The sequence below is a fragment of the Abramis brama genome (assembly GCF_963993115.1).
Source record: "Abramis brama genome assembly, chromosome: 13".
NCBI classification, from domain to species: Eukaryota; Metazoa; Chordata; class Actinopteri; order Cypriniformes; family Leuciscidae; genus Abramis; species Abramis brama.
Window position 1 is genome coordinate 24,957,349 of NC_139975.1, and position 16,330 is coordinate 24,973,678.

The following is a 16,330-nucleotide window of genomic DNA, read 5'->3' on the forward strand; positions in this document are numbered from 1 at the left end:
ATTTTATCGATTGGCGCTTTATTGTGTTGCACCTGGCTAGAACATTGTGTTTCATGTACATTTTCCATTCTGTCGTTGACAGCTTTAAGAATTCAACATATAATGACTGCTGCATACCAGTGTAGTTCACACTTCATCAGGGCAGGTCAAGTTACTCAATACTGAATATGAGTTGTTAGGCAGTCATATGTCATATTTTAATTTGTTCATACTTGTGATGTCTGTACCATGACAAGTTATATGTTTTTGAAGCTTTGTTTCAATAAACAGTTGGGGATAGGATTGGGTTAGGTTATATACACTTATCCTATTATGCCTGCTACAGACTGTATGATTTCGGTAATCCTATAAGACTATTACAAATCAGACTGTATGATATGTATCTAATAAACTTGGGTACAACATGTATGTACTGTACGATGATGACACCTATTGAATTGTAGGCTACGGCACAAGTTAATATAGAAGAATAAAACGTCATCAGCATGGCAATTTTCATGCGCTGAAAAAAGGAGGATGCGAAAGAGGAGAATATGGACGCAGTCATGGCTAGGGAAAAGAGGCCAACTTGGCATGCCAATTTTGCAAATGGAGCCTGAGGTAAGTGGTTTTATATTTTAGCGCCATGTCGCGTTGATCAATATGCCATTTCATGTTTCATTTTTATTGGCTAATCAGTAGCAGTAACACTGTGAGATGATTATGCTAAATTTATGACACTGTCAGAAAATTATCGCTGGCTATCTTTGGTTGCAAGACCATGACAACAGCAGTCTTTGAACCTCTCTAATGTACGACTTAGGACCACCGTTTAGAAGCCAGGACCGAAAAGTGACAGTAAAAATTTGTACATCGTTTCAAAAGATTTCTTTTTTTTTTTTTTAATGATGTTCTTTTTAACTTTCCAATCATCAAATAATCCTGAAAAAAAATGTATAATGTATAAATGTATATAAAGATATTAAGCAGCACAACCGTTTTCAACATTGATAATAATAAGAAATGTTTCTTGAGCAGCAAATCAGCATATTAGAATGATTTCTGATGAATCATGTGACTCTGAAGACTGGAGTAATGATGATGAAAATTCAGCTTTACCGTCACATGAATAAACTGCATTTTAAAACATATTCAAATAGAAAACAATTATTTTAAATTGTAAAAATATTACACAATATTACTGTTTTTAATGCATTAAAAAAATACCTTAGTGATAATAAGACACTTCCTTTAAACTTTTTCCGAAATAGTTTACTTTCTCAAGGGTGGCCTCAAGACATTTAGATACGAAGAAAGGTATTGTTGTGTTACTCACCATGCATTCCAGATTGGTGGAGACTCCAATATATGCTGAGACAGTTTTTCTCTCTCTTCATGCCTCGTCTGCACTGGCAGCCGTGCAGAGGGCTGGACAACAGCGCAGAGACAGCATTTGCACACTGACTGCGGGCCCCAGGGCCGAGTTTCATGCTGCCGTTCCCGGCAACACATTGGCGAAGGGTCCGAAGGCGCGGGCTGCAGGTCTCATCACTGGAACAGGTGTCTCCCGCTATAAGACAGTCTCTCCCTGCAGAAAGCAGTACCTGCAAAGCTAAAGGATATGGGCTAAATTTAATAAGGAAGGGATCTGGTTTTACCAGATGTGGTTTACTAAATGTATAGTGTACCGATATCATTAGGAGAGCAAACAACCAACATTGAAATATCCATCTTCTCAAGTTTAAGTGGCTGGTAAGTGGTACTGCAGCATCATAAACAGTGGCCACCAAACAAAAACATCTCCATTTCCACACAAAACGCCTATCAAATAACCATCAGGTTTCACAGGCTACCCTCAAACACCTGCACTTCATTAGATACAATCACATCCCATCTGCCGTTCAAATGTAATTATTCACTTTCACTAACTACAGCCTGCTGATCCGGGTTTGTGTATTTATATGTAGGCTTTTGTTTACTTACAGTATGTAAACCCTTTGTTAATTGTATTTACTTGAATTGTATATTGACATGCATATGCTGTATTTGTTAAATGAATAAACTGTCTGGGTTGAGAAGTATAACTTTGATACATACAGCACTAAAATAGTCCATTTTAATTGCAGAAAAGTTGGGAAAATGTCTGACAAACATGTGATTGTGATACAATTGGGACATAAATATTCAAAATCTTTTGAATTAAAATATTATTCAAATTTAGGTACGCACGGTAGATTTTTAGCCAATTACCGACATCTATTTTGCATGAGCAAACACATTTGCTTTTATTTTATACATCATACTGTATATTACTTGGGAAAATCAAAATGACTTTGCAATTTGCAATTTTAACACGATAAGCTTCTAATACTGGAGATGTAACTTGGTATTGCTAAAAGAGTCAGAATGAATGCATTTAAATAAAATAATAGATGTGATGTGACACATTTCCTGAAATGACAACATAAAATATTCTTCAGGTTGCAACACCATCTGTTAATCCCCTGATTAAATTCAATGAGAAAAGTGCTCTGAACTAAATTCAAACAAAATGAGAAAATACATTATATATTTCATCATCTAACAGATTTATGCATGTGCTAGTGTTTTGGACAACGTCAAATAAGAAGTAAAATCACAACCACATTTTTGGATCGAAAAGCAAATTAACAGCTCACTGTTGAAAAGCATCATTGCATGTCTTTGACATGGCTTTTCATCCATCTGTGTGCTTGTCGGTGATAGCCTGATGTTTTTCAGCCTCGGTCGGGAATAGCAGAACCTGTGGGCTGGTATTTTGTACCCAAAAAACTCAAAGGCTCTCTGACAGATGCAACCATATGCAGAGAGTTTTGTGGAGGCAGGGAAGGCAATGTATCATGACTACAGACATGAGAATAAATCAACATGACAGCAGGCAAAATGAGACTTTCTATATCTTATTAGAGCATTGTTCAACATTAGTGCCTGAGCTGGATTAGGGAAGGAATAGTCTTAAAAAAAAAAACCCCAACCCAGCCACAGTTTGATCAAACCAAACACAACGAGACAGTTCATTACTTCAATTAAACAATCCTGTCCTCTCCTTCCACCAGGCTAGGACGCATATTAATGAGGGACGCTACTTTCTTAACTTTAGTTCCTGATGCATGTGTAATTTATTCCTTTTCATTGTTTATTCGAGATTTACATTAACGACTGGAAATTGTGGCCATGAGGGAGACGTGTTTGAACTAATTCATATGGGAGTGAAGTAAAAAGCTTGTTTGTTAAGCCCTGAACAATTGGCCCTTGAGACTGGCTTCTGTAATGTGTGATGATCATTTCTGCTCTAATGACTAGAACTGCACGCCGTGATGAATGTCATATTTTTTCCTCATTACACAAAAATCTGACACTCATGAAGATCGAGTTTAGTATAGTTGCACAGCGCAGTGTGTGTGTAAGGCTATATAACTGTTTATGGTTCCTCTTCAAATGACGCAGTTTCTTTGAGATACCCTGTAAAATCTTGTGGTGAACAGAACATTTCAGGGCCCAGTTTATGGCCGGGCCCTTCTCTTTCCGAAACAGTTGACAAAGGTTTGCTACATTTTGATTGGATCTTGATGGACTAACACAAACAAACTGTCCAACGCCATCAGATAAAGATGCTAGGACAACAGCCAGACACCTCTTAGAGAGCAAGAAGAAGACCTCTGGTACCAAGCCGGGAAGGACAGGACTTGGTCCACATGCAGATTCTGCCCTTCACCCATCTAGAGACTAATTCCTAAGGTTTAGGCCTGTGACTGCCATAAGAATTCCTCAGGATCAGCAGTAGTGGGTGAAACAAAGAGAGATCATAATGATCCATCCAAATCCATTCATAACTATGTTTGGAAACCTTAAAACTGATGCAAACTACACACATACATTTCATATTTATTCTGAGAAATAAGAATTCTCACTGGCAGCTATTTGTATTGCAACATCTTACACAAATTCAGCTGTTAATGTACAAATCAATAAATGCATGACAGTTCAATCTTTTTTTAGTTTGGACTCTTTTTGTTTAGAATTGCCCAAGGTATTCTGGTCGTGGTTTGGAAAGTGTGAAATGCATTGGCTGAATTTTAAAGACACTTTAAAGACTTCTAACTGTGTGCTTTATGCAAATGAGTTCCACAGGGGAAAGAAAGGCGGGCCACACTGTGTGTGTCCCTCTGATACCAGCAGCCAATCACAGCACTGGAATGGAGAAGCGCCAAATTGCATTCTCCTCCTCATCGGAAGAAGGTTAAAGGTATCCATATTTTCAACAGACACTTCTCGTTCTGAGTCCCGGCCTGCGAAGGAGAGACAGAAACATATCCACCAAGTTCTGGGGTCTCAGTCCTGTAAGGGAAGAGACTGTAATGACAGATTCCATGATCTGGATCTACTACAGCTTGTGAGGCAGCAAAAGATACGACCACGTTCTGAGCCTCCAGTATGGGAGGAAAGAGACATTAACAAACATTACGTTCTGAGTCTTTGTTCAGCGAGACTGTATCAACTACAGCACGTCCCGAGTCTCCATGCCAGAGAGACAAAATTGAACAAGTTTTGAGTGTCTGGCCCAGAGAGGCAGAAGACAAACAGACATTTGCAACAAGGTTAAGCTCAGGAGAGCAAATCTTCACTTCAAGATTCCTTCATCTGCGTGTTCCAGATTATTAAGGACCTTCTGCGCCTACTTCAGGGCAAGGACAAAGAATTTATTGATTTGTTTGGTGCATAATCAGGTTCTTCACCTTAGTTTCAGAGAAACAGCAGTTTATCTTTCCATAACGTAACTCTGCCATAGCCACGCCCAACTTAATCACTTGTATTTTATGCGTCTCATGCACTTTATTCCTTTATCATTCATGGTATTCAGTTGTGTTAAGTTATTTTTGTGTATCTTTTGGTAATAAAATATATTTTAATATTTTAAAATATAATACAGTAAGAGGCTCTACAAGTTAACAATCTCACCAATCTTTCCGATAAATCAGCTGACCAACTCCTAGTTTACATTAATTCTAAATGAATGAAAAGCCCCCTGTTGGGAGGGTTCTCATACTGCCAAGGTGGGGGGTCATCTGATGTACTCATAAGATAAAAACACACCTTAAAGGACAACTCCAGTGAAAAATGAACCTAGGGGTAATTAACACATGGTTACTGAGTCGATCGTTCCTTGGGATGCGTTTTCATGAAAATCGAATGTAAAGAGTTTTATCTTTAAAAACAGATTAGCTCATAACACTAGTATATGGGGCACAGAGTAAGTAATATTCTAATCGAGTCACGAACGCCGTGCTACGTTAGATTTCACAAACGTAATTCCTATCAACAAGCTCACTTAGCACGGCGTTCGTGACTCGATTAGTTGAGACTGTTTTCCAAGATGGATCCTGTCTGTAAACGCGTAATGTACTGTCTTTATAAAGTATCTTCTTATTAAACTGTCTGTACACTAACAAAGTTCTCAATGCTTCGGTTTGCATGTAGGGACCTTCATTATGCTACCGTGTTAGTGTGAGGCTATTTTGAGCCTTGTTAGTGGTATTAACTAGCGATTTACTTTTACTATACTCTGTGCCCCATATACTAGTGTTATGAGCTAATCTGTTTTTAAAGATAAAACTCTTTACATTCGATTTTCATGAAAACGCATCCCAAGGAACGATCGACTCAGTAACCATGTGTTAATTACCCCTAGGTTCATTTTTCACTGGAGTTGTCCTTTAAGTGACTTGTGATCCAAAAATCAGTCACTGTCAGTCACTATACAATCTACATTTTAGTTCACTATAGTTAGTTGTTAAAATAAATGCTATAACTTGTATCTTGGAATGTGAAACATACATGTTAAGCAATACAACAATACAATCCATTACTCCACCACACAGAGACATATTTTGTCATATTCTGATTATGCATGCATCATATACACATTCTAAACTGATTACCATAATTTGAGTAAGATCGTTATTCTGGTTAAAAATAATAATAATAATAATAATAATAATAATAAATAAATAAATATATATATATGTATAACAATAATGCTGGCATAAGACTGTAGTCATGTTTTTATTTTTTTGTAGTTTTATTAATATTTTGAATTAGCTTTTATTTTTATATTTTTAGTTTTCATGTATTTCCATTTTTAGGTTTCATTTATTTTTTATTTCAGTTTAAGTTTTAGATTAGATTTAGTTTTTATTTATTTCAGTTAATAATTTTAGTGTTTCAAATTTCGGATTAATTTCATTGCCATGGCAACATTCTATTTTTCAATGTTTAATTTAGTTTTTCAACTACTATTTATTTTATTTTAATTCAGTCTTTTAGTTAACAATAATTACCCTGATTTGTAAAAAATTATAAAAAAAATAGAATGTTTGTTATATTTACACATACAAATGAAAGTAGCTCTATGTGAAACAAGCAGCAGTTAAAAGTCCAATAACTGTAATAAGACATTCTGTAATAAGAAGCTTTAAATTAACAACACAAAATTTAACCATTCATGTTCCTTATAAACCATAAATTTCATAAGAAAGATTTTCCCTACCATCACAGCAATACAAGCATGAATTATTGCAGTTTAAAACCAAATATTAAAGTATGTTTTAGCAAATTCTGCAGTCAGCACAGCTTTGAATTTGTCTTAATTTGGGGGCTTTTCTCAGAAAATATTGATATATGTGATAAATCGCAATGAATTTACTGGCATCAATTTACTGGCATCGCATACAGTCAATTTGTGGATAAACTATAAAATCACATACTAAATGCGTCTGTGCAAAGTTATCAACATCTCATGTCAACCAGCATGTAAGCTCTGTACTTCATAACATTAGAAAAAGAAATAGTTTAAACAAAAATTGGTAACACTTTACAATACAGGTGCACTAATATGCATTAATTAATGTTTAACTAATTCACAGATAATCACCTAAAAGTCATAACATAATGATTTCTTTGCAAATTATTATGATTAATTAAAGCAGACAACTGGAAGTTGAAATGCATGGCTTCGACTCATTGAGGAAAAGAACACATTAATTTACACTATTATTTAATGTTAAGGAATTACTACATGATGGTACATTTAATTAATAGCAATTCATATACAGTATTACTTAATCAATTAATCTGACAGACTCTTTATTAATTGCTGATGCAGTAATCATTAATGAATGGTTCAGATCTTCATGAGTCATACATTAACTCCAAATTATCTGTGTATATGTTTGTGCAGAAGAAGGAATATGAGTGATAAACAACAACAACAACAACAACAAAGCTGCACATTTCTGATTTTAAACATCCCTACCACAGCTGCAGGCAACACAGCTTAACATATCTTTAACCTGAAGCACTTCAAGACCCTATGTGTTCGAATAAATAAATGAAGAAACACAATTTCAACAAAGATGTTTTCTGAAGAAACTAAAACGTTGTGTGTATTATTGAATAAAGGCTGTGTTTCATTCAATATTTGTCCTTCACACTCTTGCAGTCCTGCAGGCCATGCAGTATTTCCAATATGTTCTCTGCCTGTCGGGTTCCAGTGAATGCCTATTCATGCAATCTCTTTTCAGATGCTTAGGTAGGCGAGTGGAGAGAGATGTGTGAAGGTGAAAATATGACGTTAGCTGCCAAGTCATAACATATAATGTAATCTAATACTATTCGTTAGCTAACGTGACATTTTGTCTTGAAATGAATGTTGTATTCTTGAATGCTGACAGTGACAGTATTGAACATTCCCTACTCAAGTTTAGATACAGACAAATGTGATATGAGATTTGAGAGCTTTGCCAGAGGGCAAGATTTTCAAAATACTAAAAATCATCAGAAAAATCTTCAGAAGACTTGGACTTGGAGTCATATAAACTACTTTTATGGTGCTTAAAGCTTAAGTAGAAGCCTAACATCACTGCAACCACAAAACCTTCACATTTAACTATAAAATACAAAGCCATTATAAGGTTTACAGTTAGGTACAGACACAGGTAATTCAGCCAATCAAAAATCCCATCAAGTTCTACAGTCACTTCTATTTTAGTTCATAATTGTCATTCACGGCACATCAAAGCCTGTGGGCTTTCAACCAGCAAATCATAGCTTTTTGCTTCTGTATTTTTGTACACATGTACACACTAACAAACACACAATCTCTTTTAAGCAGCTGGTGCCCTGTCTATTGTGAAAAGTGAGAGGCAAAATTGCACAGCGGGAGTTCTATTGGTCGAAAAATGATAACCTGTTGTTCAGAGACCCCTAAGTGGGCCTGTTGTTGTAAAGATGAATGGAACAATTCTAGAGTCTGTGTCCACCCCAATCCTGATAAATATTGTCCCAAATCCACATGGGCTCATTGACCAATATCTGATCCAATCCGACAAGGGAGTTATTGATCAAGTCTGATTTCAAAGTTAGCACATACTAATACGACTCAAAGTTTTAAAAGACTATAACATTCACTATTTTCACTTACTCGACGGCTTCTTTAAAAGTTACGTGTAATTCAGGGATTTTGGCAATTTGGAAATCATCTTGCACCAATGTTTACAGCAGGCAACTAAAACACAGTACGAGCCGTCATGTCCGATGACTCTTATGACCTGGTTCTTTTTATTGAGTCAGGCTCACAAAAACATCACTTGTGATTTAGCCGTTTGAATAAGAAACGCTCAGAGCTGTTACTGAGTTCGCATAACTGACTCACTCTGAACCATGAGGCATTTATGAGTCCAATTCAGAGTTGCCAGCTATCACGCATTTGACGTGATACACACACAGTCATGCTCTAACACCAAATAAAAATACAACACAAAACAAATCACTATAAATCAGCAAATGATTGGTCTAACACAGACATTATCGATTGGACTGGTCTAAAGCATCAAGAGTCTGCACCAATGGAAAATATCTTTCCACAAAAGCTAGCTTTCTGCCGTACTGGAGAGAATGAGACAAAAGTGTTTTTGGAAGAGGCCACAAATCAAACTACATTAGGAAAATTAGTGATCAAAATCTCACTTCAGCCTAGTAAGTTGGCAACCCTTGTCTAACTAGAAATGAACTAAGAACTGTTACTTTTGTGTAATGTGTATATTTAAAAAAAATGTATGCATATTTACAACATAGTTTTGTAAAAATAATAGTATTCCTTAAAAAAACTAAGCTAAAAAATCCCAAGCATATTAATAGTTGTTGTTTAGCATACAAAGTCCAATCGTAAGATTGAATCAACTGTAGGGAAACATATTTCACTTTGTTGCTCTGTAATTCATGTTAAACGTACAGTATGGAATTTTTCGCCACTAGGGGTCGCTAACCTCTTTACAGTAACAAAGGCGTAGTTTGATGACGCAACATTTGCTAAGAATTATGGATCTTGTCGTCAACGTCAAGCCGACTGATCTAATAATGTTTATGGATGACTGAATACATCGATGCTTTTATCATGACTGTGATATGAAGCAGGTCGGGATTGCTAAGAGACAGCTATCAGCTCCACAAGCGACGCGAGTCCCGCGGATATAAAAGGAATATGGACATTTCATTCTACCGAACAAGTGCAGAATTACAACTCAATTACAACTTGTGAGGTAACGCAGCGCTGTTTCACTATCAAACTAAACTGCATTTGAATGTGTTGAAATGTATGTGTTAGTCTGTCTGTATGAGACTAGCAGTAAGCTAGATCAACATTAGAATAACATACAGGACTTAAAGTTGTCCATTTCTATTGGCGATTGTGCTGCATCCACTCACAAAAATAAATGTTTTATATATTTAAGGTGGGAAATTTACAAAATATCTTCATGGAACATGATCTTTACTTAATATCCTAATGATTTTTGGCATAAAAGAAAAATCTATAATTTTGACCCATACAATGTTTTGTTGGCTATTGCCACAAATATACCCGTGCGACTTAAGACTGGTTTTGTGATCCAGGGTCACATATTGCATGTTCAAATATTCTGAGAGCCATCAAAGTTTTGTGAAAATTATCAAAAAATGCTGGCTGGGAAAGAGTTTTTTTATTTTACTTTATTTTACAGTGTCCTTGTTACATAATTATGTTACATGTACTTACCATAGTAATAACAGTAAATTATGCATAATTACATAATTACAATTACAACCAAATCCTACCTACCCTAACCCTATAGTAAGTACATGTACAGTAGTTGCTTAATATTACTCAGTGCTTAAATATATAAATACACTGTAACAATGACACCTTAATATAAAGTGTTACCGAGTTAATTAATATAAAGAGGCAAATAATGATGTGAGAAATTACATAGTGTACTTCACCGTCATCTATACAAATGTTTGGTATTTTAAGTGAGCATGCAAAGAACCAACACTGTGATCAAGTGTCCATAAACGTACAGAGCTGCAGTAGTGAAAAGACAGATGGTCAGTTCCGAGATTTCAACGGTAGTCTGAAACCACAGCCTCTCTCCATCGCTGCTAATGCTGCATTGGCAGAAGCCAAAATAGACACCATACATCATGAATGCAAATGAAGTGCTTGATTTGACATTTCCAATAAGCCTGTCTCAGTGTACCAGTGGGTTTAGCCAATTAACCATGTCAGTAATCAATTCCTTCAGAGCCCTGTGCTAAGTCCTCACTTCTCCTTGCACATAAATCAAAGACAGATTAGCCGATCAGTTACCCAGATGCACCAAACTAACGACCCACTTTAGAATGGATGACAGTGAAAATGAAAGTTAATGGAGTCTGTTAGGGTGCCACCAACAGAGCCCCTTTATACCTTCACAGACACTCCCTGTGAGGAAAGAAAATTATGTTGTTCTACAAATGTGAATGTCATTTTAATTACAATCAAACAGAGAGAACTGTTTTATGTGGCTAAGGTGATATGTGTCATTTTTGCCCATGTTAAAATACCAACTCTCATCCCAGTTTAATATGCCGAAAAAGTAAACACTGGAACTAACAAACTAACTTGAGCATCACAACCAACCTGACACAGCAACGTTGTCTCATCCAATAGTGTGAGTTTGGGGCGGGGCTACCTGTTTGTTTAACCAATGGCAGATAGCAGCATTATTCATTATGTTTAACTTTACTTTTTACCAGTTTAATTTTTCGTTGACATTTTGGGCCAGATTTACTAGTAGTAAACTCAGCGCAAACCCTCTTTTGGCGTTAAAAAAACTAATGTCAGGATTTACTAAAGACATGCAGTGAAAAATGAGCGCTGAAAAGGCATGGACAGGGTTATTGCATATGTATTTGTAGGAGTTTTCCTTTCAGACGCAAATTTTATGGAAGGAGAGTATTTAAATGAATCATGCAAGATGATTTCCTAAGGTTTGCGCTAGTCTGTTTACTGGTATTCAAGCCATTATTTTCTGGCCCCTAAAAAAGCATGTCTTAAACCAGGCGCTAAGATGCGCTGCTCTTGGTAGATTGCGTTGGTCATTATGGAAATTATCCAGCTGCGTCTGTGTTCTTTAATGTGTTCGTCGTAAGGAGATCACGAGCAGAACTTTACACTCCCATCTGCGCTTTTTTGGAATTGGAATAATTTGCTCTGTTTAGTAAATCTGGCCCATTATATCTTAACCTTGAGTGCTCTTGTGTAATGCTTTTAAGGTTTTGTTAGGATCTGCTTTTATTGTTTTAAATTTTATATATCAACTTCAGTTTAATATGTCTATATAGTTAAAAGCAACCGTTTTAGTTGGAGATGGTGAGCCATCTAAAACCTACATAATAAACCTGTTTGCCAATTGTCAGCGTCATGCAAATGATACATTTTACGCACGTGGCAGCCTGAGGCATGATGAATGTTCGTTAAAACTTAAAGACATCAATGTTGAATGAGGGTGAATTCACAGCTCAAATATGAGGAACTGGCTAATGACGGCCTAGCCGCACATCCCTGACCTTTACGTCACGCACACAGAATCAGATAGAGAATTTGATACTCACACAAAAACATTTCATTACACACAAAACCGAAAGAGATGATATTAAATTTAGAGCAGCCAATCAAAAGTTTAAGGGATTTAAATATTAGAATGCCGAAAAGACAAGATGCCACGCACTAGCAGAAACCAGCACAGACACAGTTCCTCAACTGGGCACAAAAACCACTTACTGACATCAAAGGAAAATAAATTGCTCTTAGAAAATTGAGACAGCAAAACATTTTAAGGTGTTTAAAAATTGTAGGAATCACAACTGCTCCAATCTATATGCAACGCATCACACATATTTGTGTGTACCAGAGATACAGCCCAGAGCAAAGACAGATTTACTTGTACAATGTTTTGATAGAGAAGCAATTTCCAAAAGTCAGTTCCAGGGGAAATATGTCCTCGTCTTCCTCTGCAATGCAGCTTTAGCACTGAAAAGAAGAGATATTTTATCTGCTGTTCAATATAGTAAAAAAGTTTCATATTTAATCATTTTTCCCCCAACCTTTTCACTTCTAGTATTCCGACATATAGTCAAGATACGTGTCCTGATTTAAAAGGCAGCTGAATTTGAGGGGGGGGGGGGGGGGTGTCACGTTCCAAATTTATAACAGGGTTCATTTTCCATTTCAAAATTCCAGACTCAAATTTTCAAACCTTTCTGTAGATTTTTCAGACCATATTTAACATAAATAGTTCATACATCATTATTTTCAGCATTACATTTGGCATATAGTAGTCATCTGTAAATAATCTTAATGTTTTCATTGGTTTTCTCCATGGGATAGCATGCACTTACATCAGGGGTGTCCAATCCTGTCCTGCACAGTTCATCTCCAACCCTAATCAAACTCACCTGCATTAATTTTCAAGTGATCCTAAAGACCTTAATTGGTTGCTTCAGATGTGTTTGATTAGAGTTGGAGATGAACTGTGCAGGACAGTTGATCGGCAGGAGCAGGATTGGACACCACTGGCTTACATGATGTTAAGAAACCTAAAATGCTTTATAACTTGCATATATTCACCTCTGACACATTGGTTTGATACTGTAATCGTAGTTTGATGTTCATTGAACACCAAACAGCAAAGTACAGTCTGATTTAGATGGTTCAAAAAAGGCTTGCTTGGTAAAAGACAATGGGCCCTATCTTGCACCCAGCGCAATTGACTTCGTACACTGACGCATGTATCATTCCTATTTTGCACCCGCGCAAAGCGCGTTTTTCCCTCCACAAAAGCACGTCGCTAAACTAGGGAATGAACTTGCGCTCCCTGGGCGGTTCAGCGCAAAAAAGGAGGCGTGTTCCGGCGCAAACGTTCCTTCATGCTATTTTGCAGGTTTAGAAAACAATTGCGCCACTAACCAGGAAAAAATAGTTTAAAGTCAGTGGCGCGTTGTGCATGTTATTCATATGCTAATTTAAGGGCGCATGCTTGGCCATAATCAATGTAGCGTGTGCACAACGCGCATACACTTTGATTCTCTCATCTACACAGAAGCAGCAGTTTTCATTTTTGCAAATCATACATTATTATGATAGATAGATAGATAGATAGATAGATAGATAGATAGATAGATAGATAGATAGATAGATAGATAGATAGATAGATAGATAGATAGATAGACAATTTATTATAAAAGCATACATCTAGCTTACACATTTACCCAAATTATCATACACCTTTTTAACCGAAGTTAATTTGGGTGGGTTTCTCCATCCCCAACGTCCCTGACGAGAGCGTTGCTCTCCTTGGCTGTGAACCGCTCCTGGCGCGCGTCTGGCAAATCCGCCGTTATAATAGGAATCCGCTTTAGAACAAAGCGCGTCTGCTCTTAAAGGGAATGTGAGATGACGCTCTGATTGGTTTATTTCACGTTACGCCCAAACCACACCTATGAATAATGAAGCTACTTCAGACCAACCCATTTTAGATTTGCGCCTGGCGCAAGAGTCATTTATCCCGCTGGGAAAATAGCAACAGCGCCAAGACCCGCCCACAAAGTTACTTGCGCTTTGCGCTTTGACACTTGCGTTTCAGATTGTTAAAATAGGGCCCAAAGAGTTTTGCGTGATGAAAATGTGTGCCTTGAATTTATTCAGCTGTGTTCGACAATCACTAAAGGATCACTAAACTTTTTCCATGGAAACACTCTGCTTGTATGATCATTTTATTTTTTATTTTTTTTATTCTTAATTTTAAATTTTAGAAAACTGAATAGGGGTAATAGTCTGGAAACAAAAAGATTTTTCCATACTTATCCAGACCTGGAAGTTACCAAACGGCATAGGAACCCTGTAACAAATGTTCAGGCAAACAATCTGTGAAAACCCATAATTAAATCTGCACTATTATTCACAGTGAACTGTTTGCTCCTAACGCTGCATATAATGGCTGGTCTTGTCTCATTCAGCAAAGGTGTCTCAGTGTTTCCTGTAAACATGCACAAAAAATACCTATCTCTCGAGTAACAACAGTATTTTATCACCAAAATGGGATAAAATGCATCAGACACAAGCAGAATGGAAAATACATTAAGGCCACCTAATGTCTTCTAACAGTCCACATAAAATAGACCTTGAATCTTGTAAATGCCGTTATAAAATGATGCTGATAGCTCTGGAAAGCCAATGCTAATCAGCACGTCTGATGCACTGAACACGGTGGCCTTCCTTTAATCATGCATTTTGTCAGTAGTAGATGCCTATTCCCCACGGCTCACTTCCTCCAACAAAACACTGGATGGTGATTTATCTGCTGACATCACATGAGGCATGTCATTCTCATAATCTCACACAAAGGCACAGAAGCATGCAGTTCCCTACAGAAACATGAAATCACCAGCTGCAAACATATTTACGCATCCCCATTTCCTCAGATATACCTGATCGCTGCTTTGAGATCAGATAAGTTTCATTGCGCCTGATTGAGGATTTGTCACTGCATGTTTATGAATGCATGTGTTGTGCTGCTCTGCTCCAAAAGCTATAGAGCACAACAGCGACTGCACTTGGGTTCTGGAAGAATTTTTCTCTATGGGCATTTTCAGACTCCAACCAACCAGCTTTGAGATGAATCACAAATCAGACTTTGTTTTAAAACAATAATTTTAGAAGTCAGATAAATTAACTACTTATCCCATGAAGCATTGCAAATGATGTAATTGCATCAAAAATTAAAGTACTTTATTTTTTTACAATTGACTTGTCAATAATGTAATATAATTTAAAAATAATAGTTACAAAATGTCATGATTCTCGTAGAAGCAGAGTTATCAGGGAACGAGACACAGCTGGGGCAAATGAGAACAACGAGAGGGACCATACAAACTAACAAGACAACACACCTGAAACAAGGGAACTAATGATTAAGCAAGCTAGGGATAATTGAACACAATAAGCACCGGCAGAATCAAGGAGACTGAATGAAATAAAACAAAGTCCAAACACAAACAAAAACCTAACAAAAACAGAACCTGGTTGTCACATAATTCCCCCCTTCCAGAAGGCGTGACCTCACGCCGTTCAAGACCAAGACGACAACCTGGGAGGGGCGGGCGGGCGTCCTGAAGTCCCAGACAGAGTAGCTAGAGACCATGGATTCCAGGACGACATCGGAGCGGGTGGCCACAGCGGGGCAGGTCGTGCGGGTGGCCACGGCAGGGCAGGTCATGCGGGTAGCCACGGCGGGACACCCTTGGACGGGGACCAGAGGAAAGCAGACTCAAACGGAAGCCCTGTCGGCGCAAACTCAGACGGGAACCAGAGTGAAGTCCCTGAAGTCCCAGACAGAGTAGCTAGAGACCATGGATTCCAGGACGACATCGGAGCGGGTGGCCACAGCGGGGCAGGTCGTGCGGGTGGCCACGGCGGGGCAGGTCGTGCGGGTGGCCACGGTGGGACACCCTTGGACGGGGACCAGAGCAAAGCAGACTCAAACGGAAGCCCTGTCGGCGCAAACTCAGACGGGAACCAGAGTGAAGCAGACTCAGACGGGGACCAGGGTGAAGTAGACTCAGAAGGGGGCAAAGACGTATGAAGCTCAGAACTGGACGGAACCAGCAGCATAGAAAGTTCAGGCGACACAGGAAATTTAGGCGACACAGGAAGCTCAGACGTGTAAAGCCGTGCAAGGGTCCATGTAGGCGCCGACTCCATGGCCCTCTCAGGGTGCCTACTGCCCCCCCCAAAAAAATACTTGGGGAAATCCACGGAAGAAACCTCCGGGCTGTAAGCGGGCTCAAGAGAAGCCTCCCGGAGCTTAAGAGGCAGGGCCAGCAGGACGAGGTGCAGAGGCGGGGCCGGCAGGGCGGGACCTCCGGAGCCAATCGAGCCGAGCGAGTCCTCCTCTTCTTC

The 16,330-nt window shown here is 38.1% G+C and overlaps 1 protein-coding gene across 1 annotated transcript in view; it reads right to left on the reverse strand.

The window, feature by feature from the left end:
• The window catches only part of gfra4b (GDNF family receptor alpha 4b), a 68,863-nt gene that overhangs the window by 15,568 nt on the left and 36,965 nt on the right, over window positions 1-16,330 (reverse strand). Inside the window, exon 2 of the mRNA XM_084134066.1 lies at window positions 1,316-1,591. Coding sequence (XP_083990192.1) covers window positions 1,316-1,591 — 276 coding nt within the window. The remainder of the gene's footprint in view (window positions 1-1,315; window positions 1,592-16,330) is intronic.